Source organism: Lepisma saccharinum, chromosome 2, assembly GCF_977018435.1.
Source record: "Lepisma saccharinum chromosome 2, izLepSacc3.1, whole genome shotgun sequence".
In the NCBI taxonomy this organism is placed as follows: Eukaryota; Metazoa; Arthropoda; class Insecta; order Zygentoma; family Lepismatidae; genus Lepisma; species Lepisma saccharinum.
The window spans coordinates 31,403,672-31,421,980 of NC_139230.1; the positions used below are offsets into that span (position 1 = coordinate 31,403,672).

The 18,309-nt window shown below is 36.4% G+C and overlaps 1 protein-coding gene across 4 annotated transcripts in view; it reads left to right on the plus strand.

The window, feature by feature from the left end:
- The window catches only part of LOC145983985 (uncharacterized), a 387,657-nt gene that overhangs the window by 243,585 nt on the left and 125,763 nt on the right, over positions 1 to 18,309 (plus strand). For all 4 annotated transcript variants that reach the window (XM_083117228.1, XM_083117229.1, XM_083117230.1 and 1 more), the window contains exon 2: positions 12,731 to 12,813. In XM_083117228.1, coding sequence (XP_082973354.1) covers positions 12,731 to 12,813 — 83 coding nt within the window. The remainder of the gene's footprint in view (positions 1 to 12,730; positions 12,814 to 18,309) is intronic.

Consider the following 18,309-nt stretch of genomic DNA (forward strand, 5'->3'; position numbering starts at 1 on the left):
GAAGAACGGATATTAAATTGTAGAAAAACATGCACTTAAGATTCAGCGGAAAAGTGCTGTAGGCAATTAAAAAGACAAAATAAAACTCACCTGTGTAAGATTGAGTACAGTTTCCGGTACGTTTTGTTGAGAATATTGTGGAATTGTAAAATTAAAATTTAGTAATTATTGAACAATTGTGTTTGTAAGAGAGGGTTGGGTGGAAATTTTCATTATTGCTTCCAGTATTGGATTTTTACTGTTTAAGAGCTATTAATGTATTTGCATATTAAAGCTTATCGAAACTTTAGTAACTGAAGAAACGCAAAGATTATAGTTAAGTGTATGCTAGCAAAATTTGTAAAATTGAGAAGAAATCTGAAAATTTAAGCCAGGATAAATTAGAACCTGTGCAGCGACTTTCCTAATGAACGTCGGCGTTAATTGTTCATTTTACTCATTATTTATTTAAAATCACCAATTGAAATGAATCACCACTCCTAACTGTTACTGCAGATGACGAAACTGGCTTTTGCGGAATTACCGTGTATATTTGACATGTTGAATGGTTTGATGCAATCCTTCCTTCCCCACCCTCGGAATTGTTTAGAGAATGCAATTTGCTCATCTAGGTGTGGCAATAGCGTTGCTGTCAGAATCAGATGTGACAAATCTTCTCTTCCCCGCCTCCGTCCTGTTCCGTTGAGCTGTAATTGTCAATATCGGTAGAACAGCGGCAAATATTGTCCATCGTTGCGATAAAATTAAAACTTTCAACAACTGGCCACTGTAGTTCTCCTCAATATAAACAATTCCTTACAGTGAAATTAAAAATGACAATGAACCTTAGTTGTAATTAGTAAAATCGTATTTTCACTAGCAAGTTGTCATACTATTGCTGATTTTGCTTCGTTCCATGATTTTACAAACGTGCAAATGATCAAGCTTTAAAAAAAATATATATGTACCAAACAATGTGGACAGCAATTGCATTAGGGCCTCCCCTGCGGACTTGTGGTAACGTCGTTATCTTTGTAATCAAGGGGTCTTGAGTTCGATAACCGGTGGAGGCACAAGTGGTTCGGATCTCACTTTAAACTGCAGGTCCAGTCCCGATTAGCCTTTCTGTGTATAAAGTGGACATAAACCCAAAGGCTCACTAAAGAGCAATTGCATTTATCACTCTGGTATTTTTGTTGCTAGTTCCTGTTAGAACATCTCATTGTACATAAATTATATTGATAAGATTGGCAAATGATTGTCAGATGTAAAGTTGGCAATTTATGATTGTTGTAAGTCAATAAAGGTTAACATTTCATGTTTGTTTGACAATTGAGGATTCATTATCGTGCACAGAATTCTCGTAAAAATGATATGGTTGAAAACCGTGGAGTATATGGCTATAGTTGTAGCTCTTGAGTTATATATCCCGGCCTGAGCGTTCATCAAAGTCATCATACCATCACTCATCCTCATCTTCGTGATTGGCCAAAAGTAGCAGAAAAGCGAAGTAAAATAAACCAAATCAATCAATTATAGTCAGTTATAAATTTTCCGGTATGAATCAAGAATACAGAGAATGTCTCTAATTACGTTAATATTTGGTATACTAACTAAATTTGGCCTTCTAATCACGAATCTGTTGTTAAAATGCCGCGGACGCGTGTAAAAATTCACGGGTAGCCCCACGAACTATGCACGGGTAGTCCCACAAACCATTGACGGATAGCCCCAAAAACGATTTACGGATAGCCCCACGAACCATTTCCGGCAAGGTTAGGTTAGGTTAGGTTAGGTTAGGCAAGCATAGTTAAAATTTTGTTCGTAAAACAATGCGAAAAAGCTTTTTTTAAAAAAAAATAAAAAAATTCAACTTACATTAGCCTTTTTCACGATTTCCAGACGTGTCCGCGGCATTTTAACAACATATTCTTGATTAGAAGGCCAATTTTAGTTAGTATACCAAATATTAACGAAATTAGAGACATTCTCTGTATTCTACATTCGCTCCAATTTTCCTATATGTTCGGGTAAAGTTGAGAACACCTATCAACCCCTAGAGCGCAGCATTGTTATCATAGCTACCAAACATTATTTATTCGTTATTATTTCTGCGAATCTATCATGTTTATATATTTAAACGACGCAAAAGTATATTTTGTTCTACAGCCTAAAATGACATTAGCTGTGAAGACTGGAGCAAATTATTGTTTCTTTCCATTTAAATGAAGACACCTTACCACTAAAACCTTATTTTGTATCACCGAATTTATATCTGCGGGGGATAGAAAAACAGGAAAGACAGCCAAATGATATTTGAATTCCCTTTTTCCAAATTGGTTAGTGTTCTTTGGTTATTATTTGAATGTTTCTTGTTTTCACATAGTTTTGGAGTCGAAGCTGCACTCGGAGCCTGAGCTGGGAGTGGAGCACCTGTCAGACCTTCGCTATCCTGATGCCGACCCGCCTTGTCACTTCTGTTGCAAACAATCCAGCACATCCATCCACGACGAGAACCGCTTAAAGATAGTCAGCGGAGGTAACTCCTTGCATCTTGCTAACCGTGGACCACCGCTGTTCTCTTAGCATTGTTGTTTGTCCGTGATTAGTATTGACTGTCCCTACCAGCTTGGAGACCATCAGCGTAAACATGTTTAGTACTTTTATTATTATTTTTTCTCTTATTTTACCAGAACTTGCTGCATCTATTAGTTTCCCCTGTGTAAGATCTTAATATCGTATTGTTATAAAAGTTTAGTATGCAATTTAGAATCTAAAAGCACATCATGCACACATAACAAATAAAAAATAGAAAAAATGTACTCTTATATATAGTTTGTACTGTTGATAGCTTTTTTGCTTAACCTGCCTCATAGGAAAAAAGTTAAAAAATAATTAGTTGGCTTTTGAGACATCTTAAAATTACAATAAAATTCAGTTACCATAATTAATTATGTGTTTCTAATACACAAAAATATGTTATCAAAAGAAAGCTATAATTTTTTAAAGAAGGTTGTGGAAAGCCAATCAAGGAGACTTTTTAAAAACACGTCTTGAAAGTATCGAAAATTTTAACTTGCTTTGTAAAAGTAAGAAAATGGTAAACATGTAGAGAAGACAGTATGGAATAAATAATAATTTTTAAAACTAGTTAAAGTTAAAAAATAATTAACATATACATATATGTCAAACTTTTAGCAAAAGGGAGTCACTAAATGTGATTTGCAGTAATAATGTCATTTCCAATGATTTCCAACTATGACTGAACAGTGGAAATCTGATTCTGACGCTTCGACTTGATTAACAAATACTTCATGTAATTTTGCTATCGTGCAGTTGAATGTTCGCAATCGTTTTTAACACCATTAATCGCGTATTTTTCCAATCAAATGAACCTCTGGACACTCTACAATATAAGTATTTAATTTTTTAATGTTGGTAACCACCAATGTATTTTCATAAATATTACGTCGTTTGAGAATCAAGGAAAATCAAAGAAATTTTGATACTAGACGCCACGGAAAAGGCAACAGCGGCTGGTGGCTCTGAGTTAGAGCTAGTAGGAAAAAATGGGTATGTGTAACTATTCATCTAATTTTGTCTATGCCCCCATTTTATCTTACTAGGACTTCACCTAATTTAGAGTCACAGCCGCCGCTGGCAAAAGGGTAAAAATAAATAAATAAAATGACACGTTATTAACATATTTATATATTATTATTAACGTAAGAATTATAACTAACTACACTATCTACCAAAAAGTAATTGGGCACCTATGATGGTGGTTAATTTAGTATTTAATTTGAATCATTTAGTATCATTTAGTGGGACCACTGGTGGTTGTTCGTGGCACAATGAACTCACAGGCATACTGTACAATACTAGACAATGAAATGCTCCCAACCTTGTGGCATTTTTACGGAATGGACCCCTGTTACTTCCAGGATGACAATGTTAGGTGGCATGTTTCGGAGGCTACTATACAGTGGTATGCCGACAACAATGTTCACCGATTGGTCTGGCTTGCACAGAGTCCTCATCTCAATCCCATAGAACACCTTTGGGAGGCATTGGACTGGCGGGTGAGGTCTCGGGAGATGCGGCCAAATGGCGCATATTCCAATGGACGTCCTCCACAAACTAGTCGAGAGCATGCCTGACAGAGTGGCTGCTGTTATAGCAGCAAGAGGTGTCTCCACGAGGTTCTAACAGGGTTCGCACCACCAGACAACCATTTTGTACATGTGCCCAATTACTTTTTGGTAGATAGTGTATATTTATTGCATAGTGATCCTTTTCCACGAGGTTACTTCAGAGTGAAGAATGAGGCAGGTTTTATACCTTTCATCTCTCAAATTTTGACCTTTTCTGGTAAACCTTTGTAGGTCCTTTCTTTATGAACACATACACAAGGGTTTTCGATAAATATAAAAGGTGTCAGACTTTTTAGGGCTTTTAAAAAATTCCTTTTTTTCGAAACACGGTATCTTATTTACGTATATCTCGGGACCGAATCGAGCTAGGGAAAATAAACCGAAAATCACTAATCAAAATCAAAATCAAAAATCAAAATCACTAATGCATATCTGCCAAATGGGTATCTTCAACAATTTTGACCAATTGTTTGACAGGGTCAGTGTTTAAAGTTGAAGATTAACCCTCCAAATCGATTTTGCTCATTTTGGAATGTTTTGAGCTTCCATATGGGTAAGAATGTCGGATCGACCCTTCCTAATAGAAATATGAATGATACATCGTTGGAAAGGGTATGAATCAAGGGTTTCAGAAATGTAGGATTTATGGTGAGGAAACAGTGGGAAGGGGGAGAAGAGTGGTGTTAAGTGTCAGACACCTCCATTGTAAATTCAACGTAATGACTTTAATTTACGCGTAGAATGCTCTTTCTTTTTAAGGAAGCACATCACAAAATCACAAACAATAAATGAAACTGAAGGTAAAGAAAGTGTAATCTAACTATACCTAACCTAAGCTAACATAAACTAAGAAAACCTAACATAACCTAACGTAACCAAACCTAATCTAATCTAACTTTCTATCCTAACAAAACGTAATATAACGTAACGAGGGCTAACGTAAGATAACAGAAACGAAAGTTCCATAAGAAATTCTAACATAACTGAACGTAAGGTACCATAAAAATAACACATTACGCGGAACTTCTAAATTTGGCTGAACAGGAACTTTACTGTTGGATATAGGCTCCTCAAAATAAAAAAAACAACATAAATACGGATGAAAACACGAAATAAAGAAACTTGATTCCTCGTGGAAATTCGCATATACGTACATCCAAGTTAAAAACCACAGACATCTAATTACAAACTGGAAGCTATGCGTTTTTGTTTGAAGCCGCGCATCTTGGTTTGCTTATAGCACAGGGAGATAGAAATATGGCTGAGATGCATATTTTGATTTGAGCTTGGAAAATGACCAATTGTAGGTTTCATCATGTGAACCTAATGTATAGTTATATCTTTTTAGTAAACTTCAAAATTGCAATCTTATGGGTGACGTAACAACTCACAATCTTGAAGATAGTTGTTACAATGAGCCTAATTTACGTGCAGATGTAAGTTAAATGCCTTATTTATTATGTTAGGCTTGTTGGGTTTAGTTATCTTAGCATAAATAATACATTTTCTGTGTATTTATGCTAAGTGAACCAAACCTAACAGACCTAACATAACAACATAGGCATTCCTCGAGTGACGTCACAACGAAAGGTTGTCCTCACATTGTGCGATAAGGAAGACAAGTGAAGTCAGGGTATCCCTTATCGCACAACGCTAGGACAACCTTGAACAACAAAATAACCAAAACCATATATTTCCCACACAAATTGAAGAAAAACAAGTTAAATTAATGAAAATAAATTGCAGTTATAATAGAAACCTCAATATCCAAAAATAAAATAAAAATCATAAATACGAACGAAAACACGAAATAAAAAAGTTGAATCCTAGTAGAAATTCGCATATATATCCACGTTGAAAACAAAAGTTCGACCTGGCAATACACTGTGTGTTTACAACATGGATTTGGTTAAAGGAAAGCAGGTATGGCAAGTAAGGTAGTAGTATTTTTTTAATTATTATTTCGTAGAACTGGAACGTCTAATTGAGAAATGCACAGTGCCAATTCGAAGTGTGAAATACGTGCTATTAGTGAACATATATTTTTTTTGCTTCAAAACTGTAAAACACAAGGGTCGATTGTGCAGTATAATCTCCATATGTTTTTTACATCCCATTAAATTCTTCTGATGGTGTGTTCCCATAGAAAACGTATTTTGAAATTTACGTATAGCGCGCCTGGTAGTTTACAATTGTAAGTTGAATGAATTGTGCTTCGTGTTATATTCATATTCATTCTGGAACGTGTGAATAAACCATTCAACCCGTTATTGCATGGCCTCTTTCAAAGGGAACATTCAGGAATCAATAAATTACGTTCGCCTGCGAGTTTGTGTGCGCGTGTGTGTGTTAAGTGTAAAACAATATTCATCAGTGATTTACCTCACTTTCTAACCGCTCCAATTTTTACAACCCCCATAAGAATTTATCTACCTATTACCCTAACCACACATCAAAATTTTCAACTTTTCTTTTCTTTACAATTGTGGTCATTTTAATTCCAAATTTACCTTTCCACCCTTATAAAAATAAAATGCACCCCTATAATGTAAATTATGAATATATCCATGGTCCTCTCTACCCAGAATCCTACTTGAGGTTTTGTTCAAAACCTCGGTTTTAAAATTTTTACAGAGCCTCCCGGCCACCAATTTTCAAAATCTAACCATTCCACTTGTTCTGTGCGTCTTCATGAGATGGCATAGAAAGTTTTTTCACAGTTTTGAGAATGTTTGCCTGTAACGACGTTTAACTCGTTGAAACCATAAATCGTTGTTGCGGGACCCATTCGAAAACCGTGGACGAAACTAACCAATATTTCCATCAATAGTTTGAAATTAACATATATGCCAACCCAACTGAGGCAAATTGGCATAACTCTAGAATTAAGATATGTCGACCAGCAAGTTCCTCTTCCTTGGTTGTTAGCACAGCGCGCTACGACACCAGGAGTCCTGGATTCTAATCTCGGTCTGTGCGCGGGTAATCTTTGTGAGTGTTGCTTCATCAATTTCATAATATCATCATACATCCTCATCTTCGCGATTAGCCAAAAGTTGCAGAGAAGCGAATTAAAGTAAACCAAATCACTGTCATAATGACATCTATAACATGGCTAAAGTGTGCATCTTAAATCTCAACTATTATAAAGGTATAGTGTCTATGAAGGTGTAAGGTCAGAATATGCATGCTTTCCTGAGTAATCAAGTAAACTCAGTGATGCTCCTGTGTCTCGGTAGGGAGGGTATAATATACCGGTATGTATTAATATGTGAGTGGGTGCATTAAGCAGAAATACCAAACCTCAAAATTATGATGTTTTTGTTATATTTCAATTTTGCAATGGTAACACGATTAAGTCTTGTTTCCATGACAGAAAAAACGCTACATATGCTGACAAGGCAGTCTATAGTTCAGTGAAAAATCACTTAACAATCACTTAACTCACTAACCCATCGAACTCACTAACGAAGCCAACCATCAGACTCTGTACAACGTTATAATATGCGCTACTCTCAGGGACTAGTAACAAAAAAATTCGCAAGTACGCTGAACGCATACGTGCTTTGCGGCAGACCATTCAAGTGACTGATACGGCCTATCTGATCTCTTTTGCTTCAGATAGAAATGTGGAAATGGCACCTCAAGGGATAGAAAAGGTCATGTGGAATCCTTATATACGTCACGTCTGTGGATTACTTGACAATATGAGGGAAGAGAGGAAGTGTCGTCTTCTTTCTTACGGCAGGTTAAAGGTCATAGGTTAGAAGAAAGAAGGGGGAGAATACTACCGGTTAAACGATGAAAAATGACAAAAGACTTTCCTCTCCTCCCCAGCCATTTTCTGTAAATGCATGGCTCAGTTTTTCTTTCCACCTTTTTTGTTTCCTTTAGTTTGTGAAAACTGTGTCTAGCAGCGGATCTTGGCGAGGAGCTTAGAGTAAATAGAAAAAGGTGCAATTAGGTTGAGGTCAGCTGAGAAGAAAAATGCGTTTACCTTCATTCCCAACAATTTTAAAAATCAATAAACATTGGTAGAGCCTTTGGTTATTCCTAAAAGACGATAGTAGCATGGAATCCTTTTCCATGCTGATAAGGGATCAGCTTCCTCCCCGAAACAATATTCTGGCTTCGGGCCTGCTTCTTATTCTTATGTTAATTTTAAAATAACTTTCATTACGAAAAGTTTTGGCTTTGTAAAACGTGTGTTTTGAAATTTTGAGTTTTTTTTTTGTGTGGAGGGATTTAGTTCTCTTACTGCGATGGAAAACATCACGAATGCTGCAGAAAATAATAACGCAAAATATTAAAGAAACGCTTTGAATATATTGAAATTGAATAGTGTGTTAACGGTTCTAACATAATAATTATTTAATAACTTTTGAAAATTCATTGTAATAGTATGAAATTGCAAATAATCATTGGTAGTAATTTTTATTATAACATTTCATAGATATGTGCAATCCACTGGCGAGTGTTACATTATCGTGAAGCTAATGAATCAAGTACATTCATATTTTAACTGCATTTTGCAGTGGCTGTGTTCCAGATTCTATTATATGATCTTATTGCTTGTATCTGGTACATGGAACATATATATAAAGACAGTGAGCTAAAACTATAATCATTTCTATACGTGATGCTTTTTATTTTACTTTTTCAGGTAACGTATTTCTTACTTTTCCATTTAGAACACAAATACCTGTAAAATGAAAAGTTTAACGTCTCTTACAGTGCAAATAGTATTGGTTTCTTATTCCAGAAATTTTGCAAGCTGTGATTTTGAGTCCATTGACGAAGAATGAAAATATTAAATTGGAAAATGTGTCTAAATCTAAAAAGGATCCTTACTGTTTATCAATATTATGATTAGTGAGATGACATTTTAGATTTCAATTCTGACACAGTCTTAGAAATATGTTGCTTACTATGGTGAAACTTAATATAGGAGGAAGAGTAGGCTTCCTATCAGAGTACAGCATTTATATATTGAACTAGTTTTGAATTGTGTCTTTGTATAACAGTGAATCTATTCGTTTTATTACCCACGATATTAACAATATAAATATGAAATGGTGGGATGTGAAACCTCAGTCAACCTTCATCAATTTTCATCTTTCTTACTGTAGTAGGGCTATCGTATACTTGTGTCCTCCAACTGAGTAGTTGAAATGGAAAATTGGTAAAATGCTGTAGGTACATCTAAAATGCTAATTCCAAGAATACAAATCCATGTTGTAGACAGATACTTTATCAATCAGGATCAGATTCAGTCAAAATCGAAGTCGAATCCTTGTTTCAAGATATGAGTAGTAGCTACTCAAGGGATCTCCGGTTTGATCCCGGTGAAAGCACATTGCACAGTGGCTCGGATCTTTTTTCTAACTGTAAGATCAGTTCCGATTAGCCTATCTGACCTTGAAGTGCACTTAAATGAACTTTGACAAAATTTATTCAGGCTAATATCTACAGGAAACTTGTAATTCTTATATTCAATAATCGCTCGTGTACACTTCAGTTTCAATTTAATTGCGACTTTAAAGGAAGTAAATACACATTTGATTTATTAAAGAAATATTCTATTTGTATGTAAAGTAACAAACACTCGAATCGACTCTTGTTTATTTCTGGATAATTTGATTTCGAATCTGCTTATGTACAGTTGCGTTGCACGTTAATTTATGTTACCATCTATTCGTGCACTGTATAATGTACCTAGGCATGTAAGTCAACTATTTTAAGTAAATTTTTGATGCTTTAGTAAAGCTCAAAGTTTCTTTCAATTCCACTTAATGCTCAATTTAAAGTGGGTTTCGAACTACCGTTCAATGTACTTCCCCGGGGCTCTAACTTCGGAACTTTTGATTACAAATCGAAAACGTTTCCACTACACTCATCGAAAGAGCAGTAATGCTTTTTCTCTTGAAGGAAAATTAACGATAGAATGCTGTAGAGGTAAAAAGTAGCACTTCTGTTCCAGATACATGAACACTATTAGAGAAATGGGGAGTGTAAACGCGGATCTAACAGGAATAGAACTCTGAATTCTTCACTGTTACTAAATGCCAGGAACCAATGGTCGAGTCTTGACCGATCTTTATTTTGCTAAAATTTATCACCTGTGGCCTCGTATGTGATGAAGTAAAGTTATAGTTTTTACCTTTTACCCTTTTGTATTTTTTGACAGTTGGTCTTCTACAGGTTTGATCTACACCCACTTCAAAACCTTGTTACTATTTTTGAGGATTAATTGTTTTAATCGCTTTTAAAATTGTCCTTTAAACATAAATTGTGAAAAGCGAGAAGCAGATATGCAGACATTTGCATCCCACGCAGACATGATAAAGTAGATAGACACGTTGTGGTCTCCAAGTGAGAACATCTGTATGAGAAGAAAGTAGTTGTAAAGGTAAAAGGTAAAGTGTTCCCCTGTGCATAGCACAACGCCATGAAGGCGTATAGGGGGTGTGGGGGTAACGCCCCACACTTTCTTGATCCGGTCGTGAGTGGGGGTGATGTGATCAGCATCACGCCCCTGACCGCCTTTACCCCCCAGGGTTTCCCCCAGGTACCCATGTTATTCGACGCTGGGTGGGCGCCGGGGCCGCTTTCACCGTTAGAAAAGTTCCCGGATTTGAACCGGCCGGGGATCGAACCCGGGACCTTGAGCATGGTAGTCAGACGCGTTACCGACTGAGCCAGTTGTATGTTTGTTATTAGCTTGTGTATAATTTTTGGTGTTCTTAATCGACAAGTAGGACCAAGATTATACCACAAGGTAAAAAAATTGACGATGATCGAAGATAATGATAATCACTGGTAATATACAGCATTTTGGAATTACATACCTGATTATACCATATTTCGTTTCTTGCAGTAGACATCAAATTTTAGTTCACGTACAAGTTAACGTACTAGTGATCCTATAAATATTTTTCATTTGTAAGAGAAAGCAACGATAAAAATACAAAGTAAGAATCTCGGTTTCAAGACATGGACACCTCCTCCTATAGACCAATATAAACGTAGAAAACAATTTCAGAATGAGGATGGTAATGAAAAATTATACTGTTGCCCAAATGTGCTTAAACAATATTGTGTATTAGAAAATGTATGGCGAAACCTTGCGATCAATTAAGTTGTTAAGGAAAAACATTCTTCTTCTCTGCCTAACAGTAGTTGTTGTCGTAGTTTGGTTTTGTCGGTAATCGCTTTAGTTTTATTGTGTGTGCGTGTATGTGTTCTTTTTATGTGACTGAATATGAGAAATATTATAATTATATTATAATAATCATAAACAATTTACAATATATAATTATTATATATTGCAGTGTGTTTGATCCCTCTTATATTACATTGCATTATTTCATCAGAAATTGTTCTGAAAATGAATTCTACAGTAAGAACACCATACAGAAGCACGTGCTACTCGTGAGCTTTCCAATTTCTTAGTTCAATGGCTAATGTTGTATTTTCATGTATCCCAATAACATATACGAACTTCACTTGTTTAGTTTCAGGATTTCTGCAATTTGCAACCGATAGGCAGTGAAAATATGCATTTTATTTCCAACCAGCAATATTTTAAAGTGTTTTCTAATTGAAACACTATTGTGCATACATGTGAATTTGTAGTGTTTTTTTTATTTGTTCAGTATGTTTCTTCATATTAAAGTTAGATACTTCTGAACAAGATTATTGGCAAATTTTTAAATTTATTTAATCTCACCGACAACTTTCTCTTGAGAAAGAATGGTTTCCATAGAAACAAATCAGTTAAAATTATTTAAATAATTGTTCATTAACTTTTGAATTTTCCCAGGGTCCATATTACCTCTATAATATTTCACTAGAGGTCAACTTCTTGCAACACATTGTGCTAATGAAATAACTAAAACCAAATGATGGGTAAAATATCTGACCTGATGTTAAAAGGCGAAGATTAAGACGAACACGTAGAATAAATGAGAAAAAAATCACGGAACAAAGCCTTAGAACTCTCGACACATTCTTAAATCTCAATATATACCTATGTACAATTTTGATTCGGTTGTGACAAACCCATGGGATTTCTGTCCATAACTGTACCTGTGGTTTTCGTTTGTCGGAATGGGTTCTTGTTTGTTTGAGTTCTTGATTTAAGTTCATTTTATGCACAGAAGGCTAATCGGGACTGCACCTACAGTTTAAAGTGGGTTCCGAACCGATATGTGCCTCCACCAGGTATGGAACTGGGGACCCATTGGTTACAAACCGATGACGTTACCACTACGCCATCGGGGAGGCCATTTGTCGGAATGAAACTACGACTCAGCCGGCAACTCATTTAACATTTTCATGAAAAGGAATTTAACAGAATAAGCAAATACAAGAATACATAAAAACGATTACTTCTAAAATATAAAGGAATGAGTTTCTATATTTCTAGGCAAAGATATGTAAGTAATCAAGAAGAGAAAATGATCCAAAGATTAAGTCACGGGATAACATTAATACTTAGCAGAGCTTTGATATGAATATTAATGAAGAAAAATGATTATTACACGAGCTTGATTTCTAAGCGGATTTGCAGTAAAATATTTTCATCTTTGTTACAGGACTGGTGAGAAGCCGAGATGGCGGGAGAGAGGGGGGTGGTTCCCACTACATGAATCTTCCCTCTCCGAACGTACAAAGCGAGGTAAGTACTTCGACATCTATTCCATCTCTGACTTTTTTGTATACAATCACCTTCAAAGATATGTGTACCTGATTTGTCCACCACCATATACATTTTGGGGAGGTAACGTGGGTTTAGATATAGAAAAGAGGTCACTGAAGCAAAGTGTACCTTCCCTCCAGTACCAAACCATCCCGTGTAAAAATATAAATGGAAAGTGTAGCATGATAGTGAAAGACAATTTGAGTACACATAAATCTTTGAATTTGACTGCACATTCTTGAGATTTAACATGATTCTGTGCGATAAAAGTCTTGTCATAACCATTTGTTAAAAGGCCATTGAAACATGACAATAGCAGCTTAGGTTTGAGGAGAGGAACCATATGCAGAGTTTCAACTTTTTATTTACTTTTACACACCTCGTTCAGGAACAAATGTTTGAGAGTCAGATTTAAATTTTAGCAATGAAATATACATTGTGTGAGCTTTCACATAAAAAAATAGGTAAGGTAAAGTTCCCCGTGCATGTAGCACCGTGCCATGAAGGCGCATTTTGGAGATGTGGAGTTAGGGCCCCACGTATTCTCGATCTCTACCATTTTGGAGGTGATGTTATCAGAACCACTCTCCACCGACTTTACCACTCAGGGTTGCCCCCAGGTATCCATTGATTTGAGGCTGGGTGAGCCCAAGAGCAGCTTTATGCGGGGACAAGGCCGGAAAAATTCCGACCTTATATCACCCACTCCGGGAAAAAAATATAACTTTTGGAATTTTTAAAACTCATGAAACCATATATTCTTTGGATTAAGTGATATGAAAACATGCATTCTGCCTTGTATTCTACTCTCAGTTTTTTGAACTAACTTATATTTGCTTAGGTGATTCTTCTGGAATACTAAGTAACTTAGTTTGATTTCTGTTACTGACTACAAAATTTGAAATGGACGATATCAATATCCAGGAGGGGGTCGGATGACGGGTTCGACCACAGTTTGCGACGGCCATGAACGAAAACCAGTAAGAAAGAAGCAGGAATGGATATTTGTTTGGTATAACTTTCAAAACATCCCGAGATCAAATTCACCTCGAGAATAGGAACTTGGGAACCTCATGCAAATGCGTAGTATTGCCTGCCACTAAAAAGTCTACCGAGCGGAAGTTCATGGGAATTTTTCTGCACGATAGACGAGAATTTCGAAAATAAACCGCTACGCTGCTGCCTGCATGATATTTCCCAGTGGCCGAAACGAAGAAGAAGAAATGAACTAGGTAAACCTTAGTGTGGAACTCTGCATCTAACGCAGGAAGTTGTTGCTTGGGAAATCATTGCAAACTGGTTACCCTGGACATTATATCTATCAGACGGCAACGTCAGCTGCTCTGAATAAGGTCACAGTTTCAGTAATTTGCGTTTAAAGTGCTGAATGTGCTGGTAAAAGCCGCATTTCTCACGGAACGTTGAATGAAGCGATTCGTCAGCAAGGCTTTAGCTAGATGGCAACCGTTGGAAGCAATGGGCAAATGAACGATGGTAATTCGTGGCAGGAGTTCTCTCTTTTCGTTTCATTGGGTCAATATACGATTAAATCTTGTGGGACAGATATACAGTATGTTTGCAGTCCGAAGACTGGCTTAGACATTTTTTGAGTTCACTTCATACGAAGAAGGCCCACAGTTAAGTGAACAACTGTGTACACCACTGAGCATCGAACTCTGTATACCTTGGCAGATCACACAATATGGCAAACCTGTGTGATGGAACGCTTTATTGTTGTAATTGAAGCCGAAGTCCGTTAAAACCCCGCCCTGGGCATGGGTGTTCTTTGTGAGTGTCCCTTCATCAATTTTCACCACATCATTACTCTTCCGCATCTTCGCGATTAGCCAAAAGAGGCAGAAAAGTGAAGTAAAATAAACCAAATCAATCGATTGCAATTGAATCTTTCATTAGATTTTAAAACTATCGTTGTACTACAATTGTGTGTTGCATTTATGTTATTTAACGTCACTTTTCTACCACAATTTGGTAGCCATTTTGAAAATCGTTGCCCAAACCAAAAAAGGCAGAACAAGTCCCCAATATTTTGGAGTAAAATAATAATAAAAAAAAAACTGTTTAGAAGTCCAAGTCAATACAGTATGATCAACCGAGCGCATCCAAAGACAACCATAAGAATGTTTCCTGCGAAAGTTGTTTGGAAATGAGGTGTCACTCAACTTCATTTACGGTTTAAAATTTTCGAGATACCCCTAACTGGGGTATGTTCAAAATAATGTACCCTGCGTTGGAAGTTTGTGGAATTTATTGTACATTTCAAATCTGTTAACCTGTTGCCAAGTTACAGAATCACCCTGTATATTGGTAACGTAGGAGAGTTTAAGTCCACTTTATGCACAAATAGGCTAATCGGGACTGGACCTACAGTTTACAGTAGGACATGAATAACCATGTGCCTCCACGGAGTATCGAACCGGGAACCCTTTGATTACAAGGCGACGACGTAAACACTACGTCATCGTTGAGGTCCCGGTAGAATGTACGATATAATAGGATGAGGAGCACACTTTCTTGGCGAATTTAATACCGTTTTTTTGTCAGAAATACTCTAAACGTAGAGGAAAATTTTGAAATAAAAGTAAATAACTTCCGAGAAATTGGAAATGGTTTATCCTTCAATACTTGCTATAAAAAGAAGTCGGAATTTATGTAGGTTAGAAACGAACGTAAAGAACATTTGGTATGCAGGTGAAACATTGTTTCTGCTTTCAAGTAACTAAAATATTAACGGCCAAGTCGTAAATGAGTTATAACTCATGAAATATGCGCGTGAGCCATCTCGCCACCTGAAATGCTGAAGCGACGACAACTAATCGAGAAGCGAGCGAGCTAACGTATTGATTTGCAGTAGATGTTTTTTTTCCCCCTCCCCTGCAATTGATACTGCAAATAGGGCGAATGGGAAGTAAAAGTACGAAGTAAAATAGCATGATGCGAAATTTTACTCACAAAACTGCCATTTTATGTGTCCCGTAATAATTTTTGGTGGCCACAAACGAGAATAAAATGCTCCGAAAGGTGTAACGTGTTTCTTTTAAACTTTTTTCTTAAAAGAAAAAGCTACAGCGAACGTAAAATAGCATGGATGTTTTAAATTTGATTCAGTAATACAGGATTCTGATTTTTCTGGAAAATTTTTCTTGGTGTGCGTGTGGAAATTGTGAAGGATATTTCTCTTGAACTTGGTAGAATTTGTCCCTCGTGGTTTGATCAGACCAGTTAGGTGACTGATGTTTGATTCTTCCCTTGACGACCTCTGTGGTGTAGTGATTAGAACAACGCAAGGAAAACCAAGAGTTCTGAGTTAGAATCCTGAGTATGTAATGTATGGTAAGGTAAAGTTTCCCGTGCATATAGCACCGTGCCATGAAGGCACATTTTAGGGGATGTGATGGTAGGGCCCCACACATTCTCGATCTCGGCCATTTTGTAAATGATGTGATCAGCACCACGCTCCGGCCGCCTTTACATCCGGGGTTGTTGCCCCCAGGTGCCCATTGATTTGAGGCTGGTTATGTATCGGATAATTTACTTGTTGTTGCTATTATATTTATTATGAACTAAAACAAAACACAAAAACACACATTTTTCTCTCAAATTGAATCAAGGTAACAGACGACCTTCTTGGTCTTGTAAGAAAAATACCGGAAAGACCGGAAAATCGAACGTTGTAGTTTTGATTTAATTATGTCAATTTATCTAACATAAATTTGAAACACCACTTCTTCCTACAGATACGAGCACACTTTCAAGGTACTAACCAGCAAAGCTCAAAACATAATTTTTATCCAATCGTCAACTCCCCTCGCAGAAAAAACACAAAGATAAAATTTTGTCCTCCGAAGAACTTTTAAATCATCTAGTTTTTCCAAGTGCTGTGTACCCGATAACACTTTCCCCACACTTGTAACTCCCCAAATATGCATTTGAGTAAGATGTATCTAAGGTGTTATTACAGCTTCTATCTGTCACATCAAAGTGTAGCAAACTTGCCGAAAATTATGTTACGCCTTATGTTACGACATCTACTTCCGTTGAAACGTTTTATCTGACCGTTTTATTTTAGATAAATTTGCGTACAATCTTAATTAATGGCAATTAGCTTACACTACTTTAATCTGTTTTCGAGATTAGTCAAGATTAGTCAAGACTGTCAACACGGATGTCTGATTATGTAGTAAGCCAAACGTATGTTATGTTGTATTAGTTTTACATACATAGATATTAGAAATTTGAAAATTCAAATGAAATATTTAATCTAACTGTTGGTTTGAAATCCCGATGACATCAATACATCTAATCACAACATTTTAGAATATTGCATCTTTATTTGAAGAAGAAGTATTTGTTGCTTTCTTGTTAGCATTGAGCTATCGAATTTGTTTATATTTAAGACACCAAGAAGTTTGATGTCAAAGCAGTCTCGTACAATGGCGCGGTGTCACAGCTGGACTTCACAAAGACGCACATCATCAAGATCCAATGTAGTATTAGAGTCATATAAATGGATAGAGATAGGACATAGTAATTCTCCATGAATTGCACTTTGCTTTTTAAAAGAATCATGCTTCTGCTTCGAGTCCTACTTACTTGAACATTGTACAATCACCGGCAATAAAAATGGGACACGTAGATCCTTACATACTCGCTTCCCTGCAATGTTGCCTTACTCTACGACGGTGGCAGAACATTTCATTGAAAATTTGCTATACACTCATTTCCGTATAGTTAGGCAACGCAGGTGACGCCATCCAAGGAAGCGGGTATTTAAGGATATATGTGTCCCATTTTTATTTTTGGTGACTGTACATATAGTGTTTAACGTAAATGATCAATTGGAGAGTTGGATGGCAAAGAATATTGGATATTGGTGTGCTACAAAATAGAAAGATAACAAAAAAAATAATAAAGTAAAAATATGTGAAGGAAAGGAACAAATCTCATGGGGGAGGGGCGTGATGCTAAACAAAAAAATAAACAAAAAATATAGGGTTTGGTTACCCGTCTTGCATTGTTTCCTGAATTATTTCTTAAATATTGATTGATTGATTGAGTTGGTGTTTAAAGTCCACTTTATGCACAATAAGGCTGATCGGGACTGGACCTACAGTTTAAAGTGGGATCCGAACCACTATGGGCCTCCACCGGGTATCAAACCCGGGAACCCTTGATTACAAGGCAAAGCCGTATTTCTTAAATATTTTTTAAGCTTTGCCCCTTCTTCATGTATAAAATCCAACTTTCAAGTAAGGGACAATATTTGATCGAGTTTCTGGAAATTTTGCACTGCATTTTTATAATGTATAAGTTTCATAAAGTTTTGCAAAACATATCATTTTCCTGTTACCGTATGCTGTTTATTTGTCGTTGCTTGTATAGCCTATCTTTCTAGACTAATCGCGACGATAAGGATTAATGATGACCTGGTAAAAATATTAAGTAGGGTTAACGCTC